We start from the raw sequence: 26926 nt of genomic DNA, 5'->3' as shown, positions 1-26926 counted from the left end.
GTAAATAAATAAAATCTTTAAAAAAATGTTCATTAAAAAAAAAGAACTGGTGTTCTGACATTATCATAATATGTCTACATTTTGGATTTATTTCAGTAACCATTCTATGCATTTTTGGTGAAGATGTTCGTATGATCGAGGACCTTTAATTAGTTTTTGGCTCAGGGATGTTTTCTTCTAAGATTTTTTTTAAAGATTTTATTTATTTATTTTTAGAGAGATGGGAAGGGATGGAGAATGAGAAGGAGGGAAATGTCAATGTGCAAGAGATACATCAACCAGCTGACCTGGCCTGCAACCCAGGCATGTACCCTGACTGGGAATTGAACCAGTGACCTTTCTGTTCTCAGGCCAGTGCTCAATCCACTGAGCCACACCAGCCAGGGCAGATTTCTATTTCTCTCTTGTCCCTCTGTCTTCTGTTCTCTTTATGGAATTCCTAGTAACAAAAGTTTGTGACTTCTGTTAACTTGATCTCATTTCTTTAATTTCTTAGGAATTTGTGTGGCTTACTAGGATAATTCTTTGATATAATACTCCAAGTTACTTATGTAATTAGTATCTTATCTATTTTGAGATGTTTTTTGCCCATTTGTTCAAATTGTAATACTTCCAAGAGGAATACCAGGGAGAGAAGGAAAAATAAAGCAACAATAGAAAGTCACCCTGGCATTTGAAGAACTTTTTCTTACTTCTAATCTTTGTACTTTGACCACAAATTTTATTGGCAAGGGTAAGTCTAAACATATTTTATTTCTAGATTATCTGTTGTATTTTTCTTATGAAGTTTGACATTATGAGAACATAGCCCATAATTCTGTTGTTTCTCAGGCTATAAAGTACATAGGCATATAGATCTCAGCCTGATGCTCTCCTTTTCTTCTTTTCTGTATCCAGGGGCAAAGCTGGCTAGTCTGAGCCCTAACTCTGCCCCTGGAGACCCTTCTTAGTTCTTTCCAGGCAGCTTCTACCAGTTGATTGGAGCCGGCACAAAAAACCTATTCTCTTTCACAGCATTAAAAGTAATAAACATTCAGCTTTGGCTGGTGTGGTTGAATGGATTGAGTGCCGGCCTGTAAACCAAAGGTCGCTGGTTTGATTCCTAGTCAGGGCACATACCTGGGTTGCGGGCCAGGTCCCCAGTTGGGAAGTAGTGAAAGGCAACTGATGCATGTACCAATGGATGTATGTCTTGCACATCGATGTTTCCCTCTGTTCTCCTCTCTCTAAAAAGAAATAAAATCTTAAAAAAAATAGTAATAAACATTCAGCCCTAGTCAATGCAGCTCAGTGGTTAGAGCATTGTCTGGTAGCTGAAGGGTTCCTGGTTCAATTCCCAGTCAGAACACATGCCTAGGTTGCAGGTTCATCCCCAGTCCTGGCATGGACCACATGTGGATCCCCTATCTGGGTACCTACCAAGGCAACCAGTCGATGCGATGCTCCTTTCTCATCAGTGTTTCTCTCTCTCCCTTCCCCTTTCTCTCTAGAAAAGGCAATGAAATTGTCCTCAGGTGAGGATAAAAAAAAGTAATAAATATTCATTCGTAAGGATACTTTTCTTTTGCTGTTTCATATATAATGTTTTTATTTTTGTAAATGATATTTTGTAATTAGCAGTTATGGCAAGTTTGTGTCTCATTAACCAGATTATTATCAACTGTAAATATTATAAAGGTTTATTATTTGACAAGCTAGTTATGTTTTATAATAACACATTTTCTTATTGATCTGTAACTTTGAATGTTAATGATTATTGTCTTTTTAAACAAAGCAAGTACTATATTAATACTTTAAAATTGATGTCACATTGCTTATTGATTGTTAAATGAGGCATTCCGATGATTAGTTAGCTTCTTTAAAGGCCTTTTACTAGTTAGCTTTACTTAATTTGTGGGTTGGAAAGTTATAGACTCATGTTTTATATTTGATTAGTTGAATAGAGATCATTTTTGTGGTCAGAGTATCTAATTTAAAATTTTCCACAGATTATGTTTTTAAAAATAATTTTTGCATTAAAGTTCAGTATAAATACTGAATTCTGTAGCTTATTCCTGTTGCCTGTATTTCTAATAGTGCTTTTACCGTATGCCTTTATTGAGAGTAGAGCAAAGTAAGTTTCTGTTTACATTTCAAACTACAGAATTTTAGATATGGCAGGACCTTATAAAAAGTCTGTTGGAATTCTCTATATTTCATAGCTGAGTCCTTGACCCAGTCAGTATTACCTGGATGGACTTACATTCTGCCCTTTGTTTGCTTCTTTTCTGTGTTTTGTTTATCTATCCCTATAAAATATATTTTAGAGAGGTTAAATATGAATATACTCCATTTTATATTTGTCCAAATTGGCATTGTGGAAAAACTGGTTTTGGAGTCAGACCTGGATATTGATACTGGTTCTATTTAGTAGCCATGTGGCCTTAAGCAGATAGATTAAGTTTGCTGACTTAAATTTCTTCACCTTTATATAAGGGCTTGCTAATACTTTCTACCTTATTACCCTCTATGTCTTGAGGGTTATTATAGGAATAAAGTGTCTGGTAAATTATGAGATGTGCAGAAAATGGTAGCTCTCTTTTTTCAGTTTTTCATTAAAATTTTGTTTTTTAAATATATATCTATTACTTTTGTGTTCTTTAAGTTGAATTTATTGGGGTGACATTGGTTAGTAAAGTTGTATAGGTTTCAGGTGTACAGTTCTATAAGACATCATCTGTATATTGTGTTGTTTGTGTGTTCACTACCCAAAGTCAAGTCTCCTTCCATCACCGTTTATCCTCCTTTACTCTCTTCTACCTCCCTCCACCCCCTCTCCCTCTGGTAATCACCATACTGTTATCTGTGTCTGTGAGGTTCTTTTTTCTTAATCCCTTCACCTTTTCACCCTGCTCCTTAACCCGCTTCCCCTCTGACAGCTGTCAGTCAGTTCTCTGTATCTGAGCCTGTTTCTGTTTTGTTCATTAGTTTTTTTGTTCATTAGATTGCATATATAAGTGAGATCCTATGATACTTGGTTCTCTGACTGGCTTATTTCACTTAGCATAGTACTCTCCATGTCCATCCATGATGTTACAAAGGGTAAGATTTCCTTTTTAAGGCTAACTAGTATTTTACTGAGTAAACATACCACTGCTTTTTTATCCACTCATCTACCGATGGTCTGTACTGTTTCCATTGCTTGGCTATTGTAAGTAATGCTGCAGGAAACACAGGGGTGCATATCTTTTGAATTAATGTTTCAAGTTTCTTTGGGTATATACCCAGAAGTGGAATCTCTGGGTTATAAGGCAGTTCCATTTTTAAGTTTTCTAGGTAACTCCATGCAGCTTTCCATGGTGGCTGCTCTAGTCTGCATTCCCACCAGCAGTGCGCAAGGGTTCCCCTTTGTCCACATCCTCACCAGCACTTGTTGTTTGTTGATTTATTGATGACAGTCATTCTGACAGGTGTGAGATGGTATCTCATTTTGGTTTTGATTTGCATTTCTTTGATTATTAGTGATATTGAGCATCTCTTCATGTATCTATTGGCCATCTGTATGTTCTATTTGGAGAAGGGTCTCTTGAGGTCCTTTGCCCATTTTTTAATTGGGTTGTTTGTTTTTTTGGGGTTGAGTTTTATAAGTTCTTTATAAATTTTGGGTGTTAATCCCTTATCAGATGTATCATTGGCGAATATGTTCTCCCATTTAGTGAACAGTCTTTTCATTTTGTTGATGGTTTCCTTTCCTTTGCAAAAACTTTTTAGTGTGATGCAGTCTCATTTGTTTATTTATTTGTTTTTGTTTCCCTTGCTTGAGGAGATTTATCAGAAAAAAATATTGCTACAAGAAATGTCAGTGACAGTCAGAAACCAATTTGGATTTGCTCTTTCACTGGGCCTTAGGTGCTTACCAAATGTAATGGTTTGAAGGAACAGATCCAAGGCGGGGTCTCTGGAAGACTCCCAGAACAATATGAAGAGCTGACCCACACAGAAAGCTGGTTCTTCTGAAACCTTTTTTGGAGCTAAGCTAGCAGCATGCTTTTTCAGTTGCCCCTCAGGAAGTTGGAAAATGGTTACCCAAGAGCCTCAAGTTGGAAAATGTTCACCTGAAAGTCACATCAAGAAGCTGTTGACACCAATCTCTTTCCTGACTCTGGGACCTTGGAGAATGGACACATTGCTGCATAAAAGCTTCGCCTTTTCAAGTCTTCTTGCTAATGGCTAAGAGTCTCAGGAAGACGGCCCCCACCTCATAGCCTTCGAGTACATCTAATGCCAGTTCTCACACACCGTTTGGGAATTAGAACTAGAGCTAGAAATCCCAGACCCAGTTATTTTCAGGGGACTGTTCTCATTCCAAAGGTTTATTCTTTAGTCACTCAAAATACAGTTCATCTCAATGTGAACAGATGTCCATTCTGAGTGCTCAGATGTTAGCAGTGACCTGATACTGTCCCTGCTCCCAGAAAGCCTGATAGGGGACTTCTAAAGTGACACCAAGCGCTTTTAGGAAATGATCATTCATAAGTTTGAGTACCTCAGTTGCCTCTACGTTTTATAGTAAAAGAGAATTGTTTCATGACAATTTTTAAAATATTTTATTTTTAGAGAGATGGGAAGGGAGTAAAAGGGAGAGAAACATCAATGTGTGAGAGAAACATTGACTGGCTGTGTCTCACATGTGCCAAGACCAGGTACTGAACCTGCAACCCAGGCATGTGCCCTGACCAGAATTGAACTGGTGATATTTCACTTTGCTGCATGACACCCAACCACCTGAAGCCACACTGGTCAGGGCACATGACGATTTCTGATAATACGACAGTGTAGATGGGAGATTCTTTTTTAGAGGCATGGAGAACACTTAAGAGGAGAAAACTCTCTTGGATTTGGTCAGTTCTGTTGATGCGCTGAGCAGTATCTTCGATGGCTTCTGCCATTGTGCATTTATCATCTTCACCTGTAAGGCCTCCAGGCCATACATATTCCTTTCTTTTTTTTTTTTAAGATGTACTTATTTATTTTTAGACAGGGGAAGGGAGGGAGAAAGAAAGGGAGAGAAATGTCAGTGTGTGGTTGCCTTTTCTGCATCGCTGCTGGGGACCTGGCCTGCAACCTAGGCGTGTGCCCTGACTGGGAATCGAACCAGTGACTCTTTGGTTCACAGGCTGGCACTCAATCCACTGAGCCACCCCAGCCAGGGCACATATTCCTTTCTTAAAGAGCCAAGTAGGCATCTGTGGCATAATGCAAATTCTAGGCCAAATGTCCAGAGGTTCTCCATCCTTTTCCCTATTATCTTCTCTTCATCTAAGATATAAGGAGGGCCTCCTTACTTTTATTCTTCGTGTGCAACAAACATAATTTTAAAGCACCGAAGAGAACCTTATTTGTTTATCTTTCTTTCTTTTTTTTTTTTTTTTGTCATCCAGATGTGGCTTTTTTCAGTTCTAGAGGACAAAGGCAGAACAAAAGATCATAGCTTGTGTCAAAATTGCCTCTGCATTAGACAACAGATAGAAATCTTTTAAAAAAAAATAGGCTCAGCTTCCAGTCAAGATGGAGGCATAGGTAAACATGCTTCACCTCCTTGTGCAACCACAGAAAGAATTACAAATAGACCTCAAAACAAATAATACCCAGAACCATCAGAAAATTGAGCTGTATGGAAGTCTGACAACCAAGGGTTTATTTATTTTGTTTTTTTTTTTAAAGATTTTATGTTTTTATTTTTAGAGAGAGGGTAAAGGAGGGAGAAAGAGAGGGAGAGAAACATCAGTGTGTGATTGCCTCTCGTACATCCCTTACTGGGGACCTGGGCCGCAGCCGAGGCATGTGCCCTGGCTGGCAATTGAACTGGCAACCACCTTGTTTCACAGGCTGGCACTCAGTTCACTGAGCCACACCAGCCAGGGCTGAGTGAACATTTTCATATTGTGGGATTTGTGAGTTTTTGTGGCAAGTTTGTATAAATAGCTGGTTAGCCAAACTTTGCATTTAAGAGTATGGGTAATTCATGTGGGTGGAACTGAAATTCCTGACAGGATTAATTTCAACCTAGTAGAAAAAATTATTGCAGGTTAGGCTGTTGGAAAAACCTTCCTAGAGGTAACAAAATAAAATACTTTATTTTCTGTTTCTGTATAATTCCTTTTGCCTTTTTTATTTTTAAAATTCTTTTAACTTTTTTCATTTTTAATTTTCAATTACAGTTGACCTATAATATTATATTAGCTTTAAGTGTACATCCCAGTGATTAGACATTACATAACTTACTAAGTGGTCATCCCCATGAATCTTGCATATATCTGACACCATACATGGTTATTAGAATATTCTTGACCATATTCCCTACCCTGTGTTTACATCCCCATGATTACTCTGTAACAATCAATTTGTACTTCTTTTCTCCCAAACATTTTATTTACTTATTTTTAGAGAGAGGGGAAAGAAGGGAGAAAGAGGGAGAGAAACACCAATGTAGGAGAGAAAGATTGACGTGGGAGAAAAACATCAATTGGTTGCCTCTTGCATTCCGCCAGCCCTGTAACCTGCCTGTAACCCAGGCATTTGCCGTGTCTGTGAACCGTCAACCTTTTGATTTGTGGGGACGATGCCCAACCCAATGGGCTGTGCAGGTCAGGGCCAGTTTGTATTTTTTAATCCCTTCATCTTTTATACCCATCTCCTCAACATCCTTCCCATCTGGCACCAGTCAGAATGTCCTCTGTATCCACTAGTCTGTTTCCATTCTGTGTTTTAGATTCAGTTGTTCGCAGGCTGTGGCAATCAGTCCACTGAGCCACGCCAGCCAGGGCTTAGATTCAGTTGTTGCTACATATATATTTATTGCGATTTTATTGTTCATATTGTTTATCTCTCTTCTTCTGGTACCCTCATGGTGTAAACGCTGGTTCACTTGAAATTTTCTCAGAGGTTACTTACACTACCCTCATTTTGGGAGGGTTCCTTTTTCTTTTTGCTATTCTGATTGGGTGTTTTGTGCTTCCTTATAATCCACATCACTGATTTGATTCTCACCTTCATCTACTCTACTGTTGATGCCCTGTAAATTATTCTTCATTTCAGCTACTGTATCCTTCATTTCTGATGGGTTCTTTTTTTGTTGTTGAGATTCTCATAAGTTCATTGAGCATCCTTATTACCAGTGTTCTGAATTCTGCATCTAGTAGATTGCTGTCTCCATTTTGTTTAGTTCTTTTTTGAGAGTTTTGATCTGTTCTTGCATTTGGGACATGTTTCTTTGTCTCCTCATTTTGGCAGCCTTCTTGTGTTCGTTTCTATGTATTATGAGAAGCTGCTATATCTCTTGGGCTTGGTAGAGTGGCCTAATGTAATAGGTGTCCTGTAGGGTCCAGTGTCACGATCTCCCCATTCACCCAAGCTGGGCACTCCAGGTGCCCCCAACCCTGTGTTGTCTGTGTACTCCCTTCTCTTCTAGTTGAGCTTTTATTGCTGTCAGCACATCAGGCCAATCAGCTGCAAGGACTGGCTGTGACCACTGACCACCAACCTTCTAACCACTGCAGAGGAGATCATCTGTATTGGGGTTCACCCCACAGAGCAGAACTTAATTCAGCAGGGTGGGCCTGAAAGTTGGGTGGGGCAGGGCCTCAGGGAATCGCCAGAGTCGGGCAAACAGTGTGAGCCTGGTTGATGGAGTCTGAAATGTGGCCTGCCAGCTCTGTGGGGGGCAGGCTCATCAGAGGAACTGTGGCCTGTGCCAGGAACACCTGTCTGGGAGAAATTGGTCCCCAGCTCTTACCCTGATGCTGAACAATTCAGTTCCTCCCTGTATGTCTCTGGTGCCTTTTAAACTACTGCCCCCATGCAGGAGGTGAGAGGGAGTGAATGGGAGTTAGTCCGTGTTCAGAGCTTTAAGAGGAACTGCTGGAGAGGGACTCCAGCCGCCTCCTGTACCTAAGCTCAGTCCCCACTGGTTTTTACAGCCAGAGGTTATGGGGACTGACTTCCCAACACTGCAGCCCTGGGCTGGGTGGCATGGTGTGGGGCTGGAACCCATCACTCCTCAGGGGTACTTCTGCAGGGGAGATAAACCTCTGGATTTTTATTGGCCACACATGGGTATGGGACCAACCTATCAGTCCTGTGTTTCTTCTGTCAGTCTCTTGTGGCTTTTAATCCCCTAGTTGTAGGACTTCCAGTTCGATTGCAGGTGGTTCTGAATGATGGTTGTTCTGTAGTTTTGGTGTGGTTGTGCGATGAGGCGAGTGCTGTGTTTGCATACGCTGCCATCTTGACTGGAAGTCTCTTTTTGCCTTTTAAGTGTGATATGTTGACTCCTTTGCTGGTTTTCATAGCTGGAGAAGGAGATCTATCTTCTTTTGTTGAGGCTATTTTCAGATTATTTAGTACTGTATACCTTTGGGGAAATGTTTTCTGTATTATTCCTCATTTATTTGAAATGACTTTTTAAAAACTCACATATGATTACATCCTTTCTCATATAAATGACTGTAAATAGGAAAGGATGACAGGATTATAAACAATTTTTAGAAATTATGAAGCTTATTATTGAAAGACTCACAGAAGGAAATATACTGCAGAAAATATCTGAAAGAAATGTAGTTGTGTGATCTGGCTAGTGTGACTCAGTGGATTGAGCGCTGGCCTGCGAATCAATGGGTCACTGGTTTGATTCCCAGTCAGGGCACATGCCTGAGTTGCAGGCCAGGTCCCCAGTTGGGGGTGCATGAGGGACAACCAAACATTAATGTTTTTTTTTTCCCTCTCTTCCTCCATTCCCCTCTCTAAAAATAAATAAGATCTTTAAAAAAAATGGAATTGTAATCCTGTACCCTATGATTGATTCTTGTTTTTTATTTTGTGTATGGTAGACTATAAATTTTCTGACCCTTGGTTTCTATACTGTGTAGACCTTTGAAAAAGATGATATTTTATTGAATGAGAAGGCTCGTGTTTCTTAATTGGTAATTAATATATCACATACTTCACAAGTTTAAATACAGTGCATCATTGTCAAATCATTTTAGATTTTTTATTAGTTTGTAGAAAAATGAATTTTTCTTAATGCCTTTTTTTGGTTGAATGATTTATAGTTCTTAAGGTTTTTAAGTATTTCCAAAGAGTCTTCTATAAAGCATGAATCAATTTTACTCTGATACTTTGGTGTCGTTTAGTTCTCTGCTATATTTTCTTGTAGAAGTTTCATAGTTTTAAATTTAACATTTAATTTATGAATCATTTTTAATTTTTGTATGTAGTGCAAGGTATGGATTCTAAGTTTTTGTTTTTTTGTTTTGCTCACACATATCCAATTGTTACAGCACCGTTTGTTCAAAAGGTATTCTATCCATTATATTGTTTTATGTCTTTGTCAGATCAGTTGGTCGTATATGTGTGGTTCTTTTCTGGACTTTTTTTCTGTTCCATTGATTCGCTTTTCCCTAATATACATGCTTTTGATTATTGTAGCTTTCTAGTACTTTTTGAAATCAAGTATGTTAGTCCTCTAACTTTGATTTCTTTTTTTTGAGAGTTGTTTTGGTTATTCTAGATCCTTTGTATTTCCATATGAATTTTAGAATCGGCTTGTCAATTCTCTACAAAAAAGCTTGCTGGCATTTTGATTGGGATTGTGTTAAGTCCATTGATCAATTTGGGGGAAATTTATGTCTTAATTATACTGAGTCTTCTAACCTATGAATACAGTGTGTCTCTCAGTATCAGCAGTTCATTTCTTTTTGTTGTACAGTATTATTCTGTTGTACGGTGTTACCACAATTGGTTTATCTACTCATCTGTTGGTGGACATTTCAGTTGTTTCCAGTTTTTGACTAATAGAAGGTTGCTCTGAACATTTGTGCACAAGTCTTTGTGCAGACTTATGGACATACTCCTGGTTTGGAGTGGAATGGCCTTATCACACGGTAGGGGTATTTTTCACTTTTTAAGAAACTGCAAACTCTTTGCGAACACGATTGTGCAGTTTTATTTCTCCATCAGCAGTATAGAAGAGTTCTGGTTTCTTCACAGCTTTGCCAGCCCTTAGTATGGTCAGTCTTTGTAATTTTAGGCTTTCCAATAGGTATTTAGCAGACATTGTAAACTGTACGTTTTGCGTCCTTGACATTTTTGTATTCCTATAAATGTTTTAGAGCTTTGTTCTGGGATCCACTTAAGTAACTTGAAAACTGTTTGATCTTTTTGGTTGTTGTGCTTATGATATTGTTAAGTGGGTATGGAGCTGTTGGCGCTTGGACTAGGGCTTAATTGTTCCTAATACTTAGGCAACACCTTTCTGTAAACTCTACCCAGTACATCGTGAATTGTGATTTTTCCCAGTGTGGCTGTTTGGGAACAAGTCCGCTCATGGCCGTGTGTGAGCACTGGGCAGTGTTCCTACTATTCTTTCCTTGGCTTCCGCTAGTTTTCTCACATGCATTCACTCACTGGTACTGTGCTTGAGGGTCACCCTCTGAAGTCTCCAGGTTTTCTTTTCTCCTGGTTCTCTATCTTCTGAACTGTAGTTGGTTTGGTCTTCTTCATCTCTCAGCTTTGTCTCCTCAAACCTAGGAGTCTGTTATGCTCTGCCTCAGTTTCCCCTCCGTGCACCATTGTCTGGAAACTCAGGGGAGCAAGCAGGGCCAATGCTGGGGCTCTCACCTTGTTTGCTGCTTCTCTCTCAGGGACGAGTGTTCTTGTCTGATGGACAGTGGTCCAGTGTTGAGAAAACTGATGTTCCATGCATTTTGTCTTCCTCTAAAATTATTAATTCTTAATTGTTTTGGTTGTTTCAGACAGGAAGGTAGATCTGGTCCTTGTTATTTCAGTCGTCAAACAGGAGTTCTAGTAATTGTAAAAAAAAAAAGTTTTAACTGAGGTATAAAATACAGTGCAGCGGCTAAAGTGTGCACGTCAGTAAGTTTGTACACGTGTCTGTGTTTCTGTTGCCACCACGCAGATGAAGATAGATGAACTTTCTAATGCCCCAGTAAGTTCCCTTCTGCCCCTTCACAGTCATTACCACCCTCTTCCTCCTCAGGTAGTTACTGTTCTGATCTGCATTACTGTCTGTTAGTTTTGCCTGGTCTTTATCTGTGTAGAGTACCTACAGTATTTACTTTTTTTTTTTTGCCTATTTTCACTCAGCACCATGTCTGTGGTATGCATTTATGTTATTGCTTGTTATTAGTTACTCATTGTCCTATTGATGGGCATTGAGTGATGTTTTTGGCTTCTATGAAAAAAGCTGCTATGAACTTTTTGTGTAAGTCTCCTGTTGTACTTTAGCTCTCGTTCCTCTTGGTGAATGCCTGGGAGTGGAACTGCTGGTTCATGGGGTGAGGAATAAATGTACTTTGGCACTATGACCAAAAAGTTTTCTAAAGTGGTTGAACCAAGTTTCACTTCCTCTCTTTTAATGTATGGGAATTCCAGTTGGTTTTTGTTCTTGATGAGACTGGTATTTTCAGTCTTTTAAATTTTAGCCATTATGGGACCACAGGTTTTCTTTTAGTGCAGTCAAAGCATAATACTTGGGTTGAGTAATATGAAGGCTAGTTCACCAGCTGTACTGGTTTGCCTGGTACTGAGGGACTCTCTGAACTTAGGAATTTCAGCTAGCTAGCTTTCTTTCTTTTTAATTAATTAATTTTTTTAAATTGTTGTTCAAGGGAATTTCGGTTTTAAAACCAGGACAGTTCCAGTCACCCTCAATGAGGCTCTCAGCTGATACAGTCAGCAGGATATAGAAGTAAAAGCAGGAAATTCATATAGTCAAGCCAAGCCCAAGTACAGATAAGGACCCGGGCCAGCTGTGTTCTCCAGCTAACAAAACAGGGACCCTCCCAACTCACCCACCTTTTTTCTTTCGTCTAGGCTTGAACTGTGTTTCTTTAAGAAGGCACTACTGGCCCCTCAGGGTACAGTAGTTTTTTCCTCTGTCATACTTCTGGAATACCTTACATGATTTATAATATTTATGACACATGGAAATACATATTCTTATGTGTAATCCTGGATCAACTATAATTTTTATCAGGGTGGGGCTTTTAAAAATAAAAAGATTTTCTGTATTTACTTTTAGAGAGAAGGGGAGGCAGAGAGGAACAGCAGGAGAGGACCATCAGTCAGTTTCCTCTTGCACACTGCACCTACAGGGGCTGGCCCACAACCCAGGCTTGTGCCCTGACTGGGAATGGACTGGTGATCGTGCAGTTTGGGGGGCCGTGCCCAACCCACTGAGCTGCACCAGTCAGGGCAAGTTGGGTTATTTCTAATCCTTTCATTTTGTTCTTTAAGTTTTAAAATTGATGGCAAATGGAAAAATGCAGTGACATGTTTAGCCTGTATAAAATTCCAGATGGACTTTGAATATATTACAAGGTTGGGCAGCCTTTGCTAGATGCAGTGTTCTTTGAATAAATAAATACAAAGCAGAAATAGCTTAGATTTCCATGGGATCCTAATTTGCTATAGAACAACTTGTAAGTCATTGTATCTCATAGTGTAAAGATAAAATTCCTAAGACAGGGTTCATAAACCCAATCAAGTAAAAAACCCTTGCTTCATCCAGTTTTTTGTTTTTCATTTCATGTTAGACTATACATATACATACATATACATATATATTTTTTATACATATACATATGTATATCTCTTTTATATCTTTTAACTAAGTTCCTTAATTCTTTTTAGGAGTTCTGTAAGGACAAAACAATTTTCATAATAACAGTGAGTTGCCATTTAATTACTTTATTGATTTTTCTCATGAGTACAGTAGCAGTTTTTCCAGAGGCTGTATGACATGTGATGATATCATCACTCTTCTTGGTAATGGGTTGTGTGCTTGTGATTTCTTGTGTTTTAAAAATTTCTCCATTTAAATTTCTAATACAATATTGGTAGATGTGACTTAGAGAAAACAAGGACCTCTTTGAGGTCTCTGATAGGGTTGAAGAGAATAATGGGGCCCTGAGACTAAAAAACTTGGCAACATCTGGTATAGGTGCTCTGCCAGGAAAACTTTTTTTTGCTTTCAAAATATTCTCATATTCTTGTCATCCCCAGAACTTAATATGTAATGTTTTTTAAGAAATGTATATATATTTAATAATATTTTAAAAATATTTTATTTATTTTTTAGAGAGAGGGAAAGGGAGGGAGAAGTAGAGGGAGAGAAACATCGATTTACCAGAGAAACATCCATTGGTTGCTTCTTGCATGTACCCCAATTAGAGACCTGATTGGGGATCCAGCCCACAACCCAGGCATGTGCCCTGACTGGGAATCAAACCGGAAACCTTTCGGTTTACAGGCTGGCACTCAATCCACTGAGCTATACCAGCCAGGGCTAAGTAATATTTTTTTAAAAAATTACTGATTTTAGGGAGAGAGAGGAAAGGAGAAAGAAAGAGAGAAATACTGATTTGTTGTACTGCTTATTTATGCATTCATTTGGTTGCTCCTTGTATGTGTCCTGATGGGAGATCCAACCCATGACCTTGGTGTATTGGGATGATGCTCTAAGTAGCTGAGCAACCTGGCCAGGGCTTGAAAAATGTTTTAAAATTAATGTTTTACAATAATGGTTCTTAACTGACGCTCAGCTGGCCTGGCTCTACCTCAGACTTCGTAAATCAGAATTTCTATTAGTAGGGTCTGAGTATTTGTTTTGTTTCCAAAAAGTGAAAACATTTTAAATTTGTTTTAATTTTCATATAATTTGCCTTTTAAATTAGGAGCCATTGTTTTTAAGAGATAGGAATTGTTTTCCAAATGCCAAAGAAAAATCACACTAAAATTTATCTTACAAAAAATAAGTTTTTTATCTAGCACTGTTAGTCATTGTCCTAAGCAATTTACATATGAGGGAGGAATTATGTACACATTTTATAAGTGAAAAAAACTGAGGATTACAAAGAAGACATAATTTGCCCAAGGCCACTCAACTAGGCAATGAGGTGCTAGACTTTGAATTCAAGTGTGACTCTGAAGCCTAGCCTCCCCCCATCCTGTGTTAGATCTCCACAGAACTGCGGCCAGAATGAAATGTGAAAAGGAGAGCCACTTAACAGTTGCTTTTTGGTGGTTACTCTGAGCAGTGTTTTATGCCGTAACATTGTGAGTCTATCCTTGCAGCCACCGACTTGAGTGTTAGCTGATAATTCTCACCTAGTCTGCTGTGAACATTGCTTGAACATCTCTTTTACTTACAAGTGAAAGAGCATGGGCACAAAGATAAAGGACCCATCTTTGTTCTCAGGGGACTCTGAATCAGAGGATGGTAGTGCAAGGCACATTGTGACAAGTACCTTAAGCTTGTGTGGGTGATGCTTTGTATCAAAGAGGAGCGGATTCCTCCCGCTGTCCATTGACCAAAGTCTCATGGGTCAGGTACTGAAATCTCAGAGGCTTCTTCCAGCTTTACATTGGATCTTCTTACTGCTGTTAACTTTTCATTCACTCAGATCTTCTCCCCACTTATCGCAAGCATTTCTTTATAGAAACTTTAGACTCTTAGCTGTTTTCTATTTTTGATCTCCCAGGATGGGCCACTTTTCTGTTCTCCTCCCTCTTTTCAATCTTCAGAACTAAAACTTATTTGTATTTTTATAAATATATTTATTTGTATATATTTTAGATATTGATTAATGTTACACAGAATGCCAGTTGCAATTTATGTTTTGTCATGATGATAGAGATGAAGAGAAGGGAGATAGAGGTGAAGAAGTGATTACCAACTGTGGTGGTTGTCCCCGTAAAGAAGAAAACCGTAATGTGGATTAAAGTTCACAGGCAAAAGAAGTGTTTTCTTTCTGTTGGGTACTATTTATTTTTTATTTTAAAGTATTTTTAGGGAGCAGAACAGAGAATAATGTAGTGCTGATTATGAACTTACCAGACAGCTTTTTCTTCTCTTAATATTTTAACGTATTTGCTTCAGATTCTTATCATGCTGTATGTATCCCCCCCTAAGCCTATTCCCTTCCTGGTTTCCCCATAGGTGAATTGCTGTCTTACCTTTGGTTGGTTTTCCATTCATGTTTTCATGATTTTGCTATCTATGTGTGTATCTATATAGAGCACTGTTTTTGCATTTAAAAAATGTTCTTGTGTATATATATATATATATATATATATAGATATATATATATCCTTCTACAGATAGCTTTTTTTTTCTTAGTATCAAGTTTTGAGATCTATCCATGTTAGTGTGTGGATCCACTTAGCATTTTCAGCTACTGAACAGAATTCCATTACATGAGTGTACAGCAGTACCCTCTTATCCACGGTTTCTCTGTCACAGTTTCAGTTACCTGCAGTCAACTACAGTCTGAAATATTACGTGGAAAATTTCAGAAATAAATAGTTAATTTTAAATTGCCTTTGGGTCTGAGTAGCATGATGCAATCTGAAGTCTCACACCTCCCTGCTCCGTCGCGCGCAGGATGTGAGTCATCCGTTTGTCCAGTGCGTCCACGCTGCGTGTGCCACCTGCCCAGTAGTCACTCCGCAGCTGTCTGGGTTATCAGATCAGCTGTGTCGCAGTGTTTGTATTCAAATAACCCCGAATTCACTTAATGCCTCTTCGCATAACTTTTATTACAGTATATGGTTGTAATTGCTTTATTTTATAATTAGTTACTTTTGTTTTTTGCTTACTGTGCCTAATTTATAAATTGGACTTCACCATAGGTATGTATGTATAGGAAGAAAAGACATAGTATATAGAGTTTGGTCCTCTATGACTGTAGGCATTCACTAGAGGTCTTTTTTTAAAAATATATATTTTATTGATTATGCTATTACAGTTGTCCCATTTTCCCCCCTTCACTTCCCTCCATCCTGTACACCCTCTCCCACCCATATCCCCCCTTTAGTCTTGTCCATGTGTCATACTTATAAGTTCTTTAGCTTCTACATTTCCCGTACTATTCTTACCCTCCCCCTATCTATTTTCAACCTACAATCTATGCTACTTATTTAATGTACCTTTTCCCCCTCTCTCCTCCTCCCACTCCCCTGTTGCTAACCTTCCATGTGATCTCCATTTCTGTGGTTCCGTTCCTGTTCTAGTTGTTTGCTTAGTTTCTTTTGGTTTTGCTTTAGGTGTGGTTGTTAATAATTGTGAGTTTGCTGTCCTTTTACTATACATGTTTTTTCTTTATCTTCTTTTCTTAGATAAGTCCCTTTAACATTTCATAAAATAAGGGCTTGGTGATGATGCACTCCTTGAACTTGACCTTATCTGAGAAGCACTTTATCTGCCCTTCCATTCTAAATGAAAGCTTTGCTGGATAGAGTAATCTGGGATGTAGGTCCTTGTCTTTCATGACTTGGAATACTTCTTTCCAGCCCCTTCTTGCCTGTAAGGTCTCTTTTGAGAAATCAGCTGGCAGTCTGATGGGAACTCCTTTGTAGGTTACTGTCTCCTTATCTCTTGCTGCTTCTAGGATGCTCTCCTTCGTTTTTACCTTGGCTAATGTAATTATGATGTGCCTTGGTATGTTTCTTCTTGGATTCAACTTCTTTGAGGCTCTCTGAGCTTCCTGGATTTCCTGGAAGTCTGTTTCCTTTGCCAGAATGGGGAAGTTCTCCTTTATTATTTGTTCAAATACGTGTTCAATCTGTTGCTTTTCCTCTTCCCCTTCTGGTACCCCTATAATTTGGATGTTGGAATGTTTAAAGATGTCCTGGAGGTTCCTAAGCTTTTCCTCGTTTTTCTGAATTCTTATTTCTCCATTCTTTCCTGTTTGGTTGTTTCTTTCTTCCTTCTGGTCCACTCTATTGTTTTGAGTCCCAGTTTCCTTCCTATCACTATTGGTTCTCCGTGCATCTTCCTTCATCTCTTTTATGGTAACCTGCATTTTTTCATCTAATTTGCGCCCAAAATCAACCAATTCTATGAGCTTCCTGGTCACCAGTGTTTTGAACTGTGCATCTGATAGATTGGCTATCTCTTGGTCATTCAAAAGGATGAGTCCTGGGGCACTGATCTGTTCTTCTGTTTGAGACATGTCTCTCTCTCTCTCTCTCTTTTTTTTTCTTGGTCTGGTTGCTTCTGTTACAGTGAGGGGCGGAGCCTTAGGTGTTCACCAGGGCTGGGCACCCCAGTTGCTAGATTGTGACATTGTATGTGGGGGCAGGGGCGGGGGTGGGAGGGAACAATGGCGGTATCTCCGTTCTCCTGGGACCTCAGTCCCTTCTTTGGGATCCTGGGTTGCGCACTTCGCCCTGGTCCACAATCACCGCCTCACTGGGTCCGCCAGCTGCCGCTTGGGTACTCAGGGTCCATCCGCTGCGATCTTGCTCACCCCGGATGCCTTATGTGCTCCTGGTTGCCTTATGCGCCCAGTTCTCCCTGTTCTCTGTGTGCCTGGACGAACGCCCGGCTGCTCCTCTCCACCCCTCCTACTGGTCTGTTGGGAACCGCCCTGACTGGTATCAGAGGCTGAAACCCCCGCCTAGCTAAGGCTAAGGGAACGCCCTTGGAACTGTAAGCCAGCAAGGAGACAAAAGCTTATCTTCCTGGCAGGAATGCTGCTTCTGCTGCTTTATTCATAACTGAACCCCCAAAAAGCTTGGTCGGTTAGCCAAAGACGGGTAAGATTCCCCACGGGGGGAACGACCTAAGACAGGCACGATCACTTTGGGAGGCCCCCCCAAAAGAAGGACTTGGGGGGCTGCAGCAAAAGGAGGTGATGGACCCTCACTCCTCGGCTTTGACATAGCCTGAGTTCTCAGCGGCTTTGACATAGCCTGAGTTCTCAGCGTCTGGAAGAAAATCTCCTTATCTCTCGGTGGCCTTAGTTCCCTTGCTCCACCTAAGCCTGAAACAATGACAGGGTGGTGCAGCTCGGTACTGAGAAGTGCGGATTCCCCAGGGTGATCAGGCCTAAGAAAGAATATGTAAATTACTGTGAAACCTTCTTTGTTTAGAATGCTCTCAGTTGAATGAGAAGGGTCTTAGGAGGAAGTTATTTTATTCCTCAGTCTTACAGCTCTTTGACCCCCCAACTCAATAGACCGGCAGAGTTCTTTGTTTTCTATAGTTCCTTACTTCCCCCTAATGAGTACTGTACTTTACCTGAATTATTATGCAAAATGAGCCCAATAAAAGCAGGTATGGACTGTAAATCAGCGCGCTCCTCACTAGAAGGGTTGGCCATTTCGTCCCTACTTCTCCACAGAAACTAGTTTGTCTCTGTGCATGTTTTTTCTTGTGTGTTTATCGTCGAGCCATCCACAGCGTTCCGTGGTCACTGCTGGCCAGTGACCCACGCGCAACACCGGTCTGGATGAACGGGTCTACTTCAGCTTCTTGGCTGTCTGACTTCCATTGAGATAAATTCTTTGTCAGTTCTGGGTGTCATTCTGCCTCTCTGTTGTTGTTCTACTCTTGGTTGTGCGTGGAGGTACGGTGCGTCCACCTATGCCTCCATCTTGCTGGAAATCCTGTAGAGGTCTTAAAATACCCTGCCCCCCACCATGGGTGCTGCTCTGTTGAAATTCATCCAATCTTTTGACTTTTCAAATTTCATTTGTCCTCACCCTCTTTTTTCAGGTTTTGCCTTTTTCCTTTTTGATATAATTTACATGCCACATAACTCATCCCTTTAAAAAGGTATACAATACATGGTTCTTAGTATATTCACAGATTTGTGCAACCATAATCATCATTTAATTCCAGGACATTCACTCCAAAAAAGAAACCCATACCCATTATGAGCTATTTCCCCATTTCTCCCTTTACCTACCCTCTGGCAACAACTAATCTTACTCTCTCCCTCTCTCTGTAGATTTGCCTATTCTAGACTTTTCACGTAAATGGAATCTTATAATAAGTGGTTCTTTGTAACTTTCACATTCGTGTTTCTTTAGTATGTCTGAAGATTCATCCACGCTAAAGTGTGAATTGACACTTCATTCCTCTTTATGGCTGAATAATACCCTATTGTATGGATATACTGCATTTGTATATCCTTTTTTTTTTTTTTCAGTAAGACATTTGGGTTGGTTTTACTTTTTGGCTGTTATGAATAATGCTGCTATGAATATTCATGTACCAGTTTTTGTGTTGACGTGTGTTCTCACTTCCTTTGGATATATACCTAGCAAGGGAATTTTGTCTGTCATATAGTAACTAACTGCTGAACTGTTTCACAATGCAGTTATATCATTTTACATTTCCACAGATCTTATACAAAGGTTTCAATTTCTCCATTTTGCAAATGCTTGTTATTATCTTTTTTATTCTAGTCATTCTGGTTGGTGTGAAATATCTTGTAGTATTGACTCGAATTTCCCTAGTAACTAATGATGTTGAACATTCTTTCATGTACTTACTGGTCATTTGCTTACCTTGGAGAAATGTCTGTTCTCATCCTTTGCCCATTATTTCATTGTGTTGTCCTTCTGTTCTTGAGTTATGATTTCTCTGTATATTCTGGATATTAGATTCTTATCAGATACATAATTTGTAAGCATTTTCTCCCATTCCATGTCTCTTTTGTTTCTTGATAGTGTCTTTTTTAAACACAGAAATGTTAATATTAATTCCAATTTATCTATTTTATTTGATTGCTTATGCTTTAGGGTGCCACAGTGAAGAAACCATTGCCTAATTTAAGGTATGAAGATTTATACCTGTGCCTTCTTTTAAGAGTTTTATAGTTTAGCTCTTACATTTAGGTTTTTGATTCAGTTTGAATTAATTTTCGTATATGGTGTGAGGGTCAAAAAACTTATTTCTTTGCATGTGAGTATCCACTTGTTTTCAGCACCATTTTTATGGTGAAATGACTGTTCACTCCCCCGGGGGATTGTCTTGGCGTTGTTGTCTAGAATCAATTAACCGTAAATATACAGGCTTGTTTCTGGACTCAGTGCTGTCCCATCGATATATGTGTCTAGTCTTACACCAGTCCACGTAGTCTTGGCTGTTGTAGCTTGGAGTAAGCTTTGCAATCTAGAAGTGGAGTCCTCTTAACTTTGTTTTTTGTTTTTGTTTTTCAAATTTATTTGGCTATTTTTCGTTGTTTACATGTTCATAGGAACTTCAGGATTACTTCTTCATTGTTTACAAAAAAGGCAGTGGAATTTTGGTAGGGATCACATTGGGTCTGCAGATCGATTTAGGAAGTATTGCCACCTTAACAGTACTAAGTCTTCCAGTCTGTGAACATTATTTTTTCATTTCTTGGGGCCTTCTTTAATTTCTTTTAATAATGTTTTATAGTTTTTAGTATACAAAATTTGTCTTTTGTTAAAGATATTTTGTTAAAGATAAGTAATTTTTTCCTTTTGGTGCTATTGTAAGTGAAATTGTTTTCTTAATTTGTTTTGGATTGTTCATTGCTTGTTCATCAGTTATGTAGAAATACAATTGATTTTTGTTTTTTTTTGTTTATTGATCATTTGCCCCTAGACTGTCAAACTGTTTTTTCCTCTTCATTCTGATAGTTCCATGCACTCTAAATTGTCATAAAAAATTGTTCTAGTTTTGTTCAACTTGCTTATTTTTTTTGAGGGCTCCCCTCCCCCCAACCTTAACAGGCAGGCTTGAGTTGCATCAATACTAAGCTATCCTCAGGTCAGTAATATGCCTTCAAACATTGGGCACTTGTTATTAAATGCATCAGTAAACATTGTTAACCACCTGCTTTTTTGTATGGTCGGTACCAGCTAATGTCGTTGTAGGCTGATAATTTCCTTCAGATAGAGACCTAGGAAGCTTGAGAATATAACCTGTGGAGAACTCTCCTCCTGCCAGCTCCCGCTCCACCCCTCCCATCTAATACATGGGATTCCAATCTCCTGAAAAACACCCAGTTTCAAGTCAGTAACACCTCCTCCCTCCCTGTGTTCTGTCCCTTGTTCAGTTTGCTACATTCATCAGTTGCCTCCTCTGGTTTATGCATGCCACGTGCCTAATCTCTAAAGCTTTGCCTGAGTCCCCAATTGAAACCTGCTGTTGAGACTGCTCTCCTAGGTGGATGCTTTTGTGCTCTGGACTACTCAGCTAGTTTGATTTCTTCTCTGACCTCTGCTGCTTGGACATTATTTGTGCTGGCCTTGTCCTGTCCCCTTTCAGTCTGCATGGGTAATTAGCCTTAGTGAGCTTTTTGGCCATGCCTTCTTCCTCATCTTGTAGTCTAAAACTTTGAAATTTGTGGAGCCTGCAAATTATAGTGCGTGACGCTATGGAGCTGCGTCACGCAGTATATTGCACATACAGCAATAGGTACCATGATATGTTGCCCCTTAAAACTTCATACAATCCCTTTGTACAGTTTTCTTCTGTGTTCTGTTTTCCCTCCTTGCCCCAGTGTCTTCTTCCTTGTAAACTATGTGTATGAAACTTTTCTAACTGTAAGGAAACTATAGTAAATAATTTGCTGTCAGCCTCTTCTGTCACTATGTATACTGTGGGACTTCTAGTTTAATAACTTTTGGAAGGTATTTGATGTTCTATCAAGCTTGGTAAATGATTTTAGAAAGTTATAATTAAATATGTTACCATGTACGTGATTTTTGATGATGATAGTCATATTTGGTCTTTTAGGATTTTCATTGTCTACTTGCTAGCTTTTTGCCATTATGGCTGTTTAATGTTTTTTAGGATGTGAATGACATGGGAGTCATTCTTGTTCACAAGTCAGTGCAGATTTATAGAAATATGCAAATGAAATTTAACTAGTAAGTTTTTAAAGATGGGTTTCAGATGCTTATGGGGTGGTTTCCATCTTTGGTTAGGTTGGCCTCCAGGCACTTGGGTCCTTTCCACTTTGTGCCAAGAGGATGTGTACAAAAATAAAAGTTGCCATTCTTGTCTGTAGAGCTTGTTGCTGTTTAGCTCTATAGGGTATGAATTAGAATTTAGTTAGCTGTGTTTTACAGAACAGTTTATCAAATCCTAATTAGGTAAACAGTGTAATTTTGTATGTGATCTTTGCTGTGCTAATAGTGTCAATGCAGCAATAACTTCATTATTCTCTACTGGTAAGATGTTATTAGGCTTGCAAGTAAATGGCCCTTTTAGTGCTGTATTTCTCTTTGAGTAGTTCATTAAAAAGAGTAGTCTAAGAATTTTAAATCACTTCATTCTTTTTGTTGAGCTAGGTGAAATCAGTTTTTCAGGTTCATTTTCCATTTAGAGCTTTCAAAATCTGAAAGTAGAAATGATCTGACACTTAGCTCATTCATTACCCTCGCACAATTCAGGAGAACTGCCACAACTGGGGGATTATGTGTGATGAAAACCTTTTTGTGGTCCAGGGTTCATAAATAAGAACTTTTAAGAATGGTGAAGAACAGAAATGTGTTGTCTTTGTGTGTGTGTTGCCAATCAGTGTCCCAAAATTAAGGCCTCAGAGGCCTGAACTTGGGCTCTGCTTCCTGCGTGAAGCGCCTTCCCCGCTTCTGTCTCCCACGCGGACCCTCAGTGCTCCTGCTGTCCCCCAGTCACACACGCCTTGTCCGGGCAGGGTTGCAGAGAGTCTGTGAGCCCTCAAGAGGCATTATATCTTTAAAATTTTTGTATCTGAAATTATTTGTGATTATATCTATAAAGGACATTTGGTCATTTTTTTTTCTTTAAAAAGAGTGTTAAACACAGTGCTTTTTTTTTTTAAGGGGGGAAAAAAAAAGCCTGATGTAAAACTTGGTTTTCTGTTTCTTTCATCCCTTCCTCCCAATCCTGTTTCCCAAAGGCAAAACTTGGAATTGTGTCTTCTTAGAAACTTTTTGCTCACTGCTTATCTCTAACACCTTGTTTGCCTGTTTGGACACCTGATATATACTGGGAAATCTTGGTTGAATGAACGAAAGGTTGTCCTTACTGTTTCAGACTTGGTAGTTTACCATGCAGTTCTGGGTTGAAGACCAGTTTTCCTCTGGGATGACGTTGCTCTACCATCCTAGCATGCAGGGTTGCTGTTCACATGCGACTCCCTGAGTCTGGTTTCTTTGCACAGGACCTATGTTTCCTTTCCGTAAACTTCTGTGACCTTGGGTTAGCACTTAAAAAATTAATCATGCTGGGAATTCAATCTGGACATTCAGCTGGCTCAGTAAGGAGAAATTTTCTTGAATCATTTCTTTAGGAGGTAAAGAATCTGTTTTCTGTGTTGTTTCTTCCTGATTTTTATTATTAGGATGTTGGACTTAATGAATGTTCTTTCATTTTTTTTTTTTTATCTTTTGGAGTTTTTAATTATTTATCTCTTTGTCTTAGTGTTGTAATTTAGGGGAGATTTTCTTAGCGTTACCTTGTAATCCTTCTATTAGTTTTTTATTTGTTTTTTTTTTCCAAATAAATGCATTATCCTATTTTTTGTTTTCTGATAATTCTCTTTTTCAGTAGCATATTCTTGTCACTGTGATGCACATAAGACTTTTTACCCTTTCCTCTAGTTTTATAGTGTTGGCCCCACCCCTCTCCTTTCTCCCAACACCTGGTGTCTTTGAGGGCAAAGCCAGCCATGCTCTGTGTCCTTGTCTTCTGCATTTCGTCTCCTGCATGCTCGTGGGTTTGTGGATTGTCACTTCCTGGTCTAGGCTCAGTGTGGACTTTTCTTCTTCTCATCTACTTTCCATTGTCTAAAGCTTTTTTTTTTTTTTTTGGTTGAAAATCTTCATTGCTCCTTCATTGTTTCATCAACACTGAAACGTTAATATATTTTAATTGCAGTTTTGTGTGGTGTTCTGGAGGAAGAGGAGATGTATATATATGTTCCTTCTGCCATTTTTAAATTGTAGTTATTCCTCTTCCTTTGAAGCCCATGTAACTTAATTTTATGGTTGTAATTCAAATGAAAGCTGAATATGTAAATATAACATTAATTAGTGTGAAGAAAATATGGAATGAATGGTTGATTTTTATCTATCTTAATATGCAGATAGATAATGTGCTTTGTAATAATGAATTGTTTGAATTTTATTTGTGTAGAAGAAATTGAGGAAGAATCTGAAACAACAGTTGAGGCCGACTTGACTGATAAACAGAAACATCAGTTGAAACATAGGGAACTCTTTTTGTCCCGCCAGTATGAATCTCTGCCTGCAACACACATCAGGTAAGAACTTCTGTAGAAGTTAATTTGAAGTACTCAGCAATATCGTGACAGTTGAAAACAAACAACCAACCAACCCCGAAACAACCTTCTTGGAAGCATTTTCCTGCCTTTGCTCATGATCTTGCCCAAGTTAATTTACTAAAATGCTTCATAATGGAATCTTATCTTAGAAATTTATGGTGTGTATTAGTATATCAAAGCCCGGAGAATGTTCTTCAGTAAAGTAACCACTTAGCTTTGTTTTAATCCAGACTTACCCAATTTATTTGGGTATCTGCTAGCGTCCTGCAGAGAAGTGTCTGGCAGAGACCATTTTGGGAAATGCTGGTTTTCTTCAGATTCCTACAACATTACAGAGTCATTAGAATCTAAGAACTAGGACCCAAGATCTGGTTCCCATGCAGGTGACTCTTGATCCTGTAGAGTATATGGCCTTTTGTTTTTCTTTTGGGAACCTCTGGGATGAAACTTTATATTCTTTGTTACTGACTTGCATTTACTCTGTGCAATGGTAGGATGCAACAGCGAAAAACTTCGGTCTTTGGTTTGTAGTTTGGGGCCCTGTGGAGGAATGAGGGTGGCCTTCTGTGAGGGGCTGATAGTGGTAACATTTAAGTGTAAATAGAGTTGAGCTGTTGCTCAGTGTACTCTGTAATAGGTGCATTTTGGAGATGTAACAAAATGTTTTAATTAAAAAACAGGGAGTTACTGACCCTCAGGGTCAGGAAAACACCGGAAGGAGGTGGTGTTTACTTAGCCTTTGAGACACTGTGGGGTGTGTTTCAGGCAGAGGAGACAAGTGGGCCTGGGCGTGAGCAGGGAGTACCATGTGTCCAGAGTGATGGTTGTGAGGAGATGGAGTGTTTTTGTCCCTTCAGCTGAAAGAAGTTCCTTCAACTCTTGTTCACAATCTTTATTTCTTATGTTTAGCTTTCTGTTGGTCATGGTTCTCTTAAAAACTATTAATATACATAAATAAAATATATTAACCGTTTATTTCAATGACTGCTCCTCCTTTTTAGCCCCCCAGTGTCAGTATTGAATTTAAGTCTGCCCTTTTGGGACCAGATGGGTTTGGGGAGTTCCAGAGCTCCGATTGGGTCCTTGCACGTCACACACACATCCCCGCGCACCCATACCTCGCCCTCGGGGCCTTTGTGTGCACTTCTCTTTTCAAAGCAGACAGAGATCTTCCCAGGTAGGAAATGCGTGACAAAGACCCCATAATTCCTTTTTCTCCAGGTCTTTTAAGAAATGTCCTGATTCCCCATTGATAATAATAGTTAACACTGTTATTATTGCTTTATTGAGGCTTTTTAGGGGACACTATGTTTAGATTGGCTACAGTTAGTATAAACTGTGTGAATTAGGTCCTCTTACTGAAAAAGATAGTGAGGCCAGGTAATTTGAAGCAGTCATTTTACCTACCAGTAAGAGTATTTCAGGAATTAAGAGATTAAGTTAATTTTTGCTCAAAGAGATAGAACATGAAAACATTTTATAATTTTTTAAAAGAACACATTTAATAATTTTTTAAAAGATATATGTAATTAATGCTAAAGAGCCATGTGCATATATTATTTAATTGGAAAAAGCTAGAATATAAAGATTCATTTTAAACTCAAGAAATATTGTGGCCAGTTATAGGAATCTTGCCAGAACAAGAATCTGACAAATGTTTTTTAAAATGTATCCAACTCACACACAAGTGTATTTTTAATGTAACCTCCTGATAGGTTGGAATCTGTTTACAAGTAATGTTGGTTTCCACAGATTGCTTGGAATGGAAAAACAGGTGATGTGTTTTTTATCTTTTATAAGGACTGAGAGGATATATTGAAATATAATAGTTAAGACACTTTCATATTGAACATAGCAATTACCTAGTTTACATGACCAGACACTGTTGAACACATTTCCTGAGGGTATTCTAGATTAGATATTTTAATAAGTACTCGGTAAATAAGACAAGGTCCCTAGCTTTGTAAACTCAAGAAGTTTATTAGGTGGCAGTTCTTTTGAATTGCAATGAAGACACAGGCATTTGGGGCTCCCCTCACAAGGCTGAAAGGGACATTGTCTCTCTTTAAACAGCTGAATGGGGTCAGGGGCAGTCTCTGGCCAAAGCGAGGAGCTGTGCTCACCAGCCCTTGTGCTGATGGAGAACAAGTGGCACGTTGGAGCCGTCTTGACATTTTGCTACTGTTGAAGTCATGCCCTATCTATTTCTGCTACAACAGGAGGAAATTACTGAAGCCCCATTGTTCCTTGGCAGCAAAGAGGGGTGATTTGGTGAATGCTGGCTTTTTATTCTCAGGGACGTTATCGCGTGCCCAGAATCTCCTTGTTCCATGTGCAACATAGGAGAAGACCTGACTGAGGCATTCCTGAGGTCCGTTGCAGTTTGTGAGTGATAATACTGGATGCTGTGAGCTTCTTGAAGTAGCAGGAAAGCAACTCTTTGTTCCTTCTGATTCCACTGGAAGAGAGAGACCAGGACAGTTCTGGGTAGGGTTAGTGATTCACCTCTTGTTTGTGAGGTAGACAGGACGTGAGCAATGAGAATGTTTTTGGAACATTTTTTTTGGGGGGGTGGCAAGAAAGGGGAGAGGCAGTATAACACTGTGCCCTAGGTCATTAATGATAGATTATGTGCTACATACATTATAAAGCACTATAAAATTGATTGTTATGCCAGCTGCTGGACCTGTTATAAGTATATATAATACTGTAGTCAGTCTTATATATGGCTCATGTTTATAGAACTTGGCTTTTAAAAATTTAACATTTATTGAACCTTTATGCCTACTGTAATTCTACTTGCTTTACATGTATCTTGTTTAATCCTTACAATG

General features: G+C 39.1%; 1 protein-coding gene across 2 annotated transcripts in view; it reads left to right on the top strand.

The window, feature by feature from the left end:
• MTA3 (metastasis associated 1 family member 3) overlaps window positions 1-26926 on the top strand; it is a 161751-nt gene that overhangs the window by 30588 nt on the left and 104237 nt on the right. For both annotated transcript variants that reach the window (XM_045828495.1, XM_045828494.1), the window contains exon 4: window positions 23945-24071. In XM_045828495.1, coding sequence (XP_045684451.1) covers window positions 23945-24071 — 127 coding nt within the window. The remainder of the gene's footprint in view (window positions 1-23944; window positions 24072-26926) is intronic.

This window comes from Phyllostomus hastatus, unplaced genomic scaffold, assembly GCF_019186645.2.
Source record: "Phyllostomus hastatus isolate PE091 unplaced genomic scaffold, TTU_PhHast_1.1 phas_scaffold_78, whole genome shotgun sequence".
Taxonomy (NCBI): domain Eukaryota; kingdom Metazoa; phylum Chordata; class Mammalia; order Chiroptera; family Phyllostomidae; genus Phyllostomus; species Phyllostomus hastatus.
Note: the sequence above shows the minus strand (reverse complement) of the source record. Positions and strands in the feature narration are given on the sequence as shown.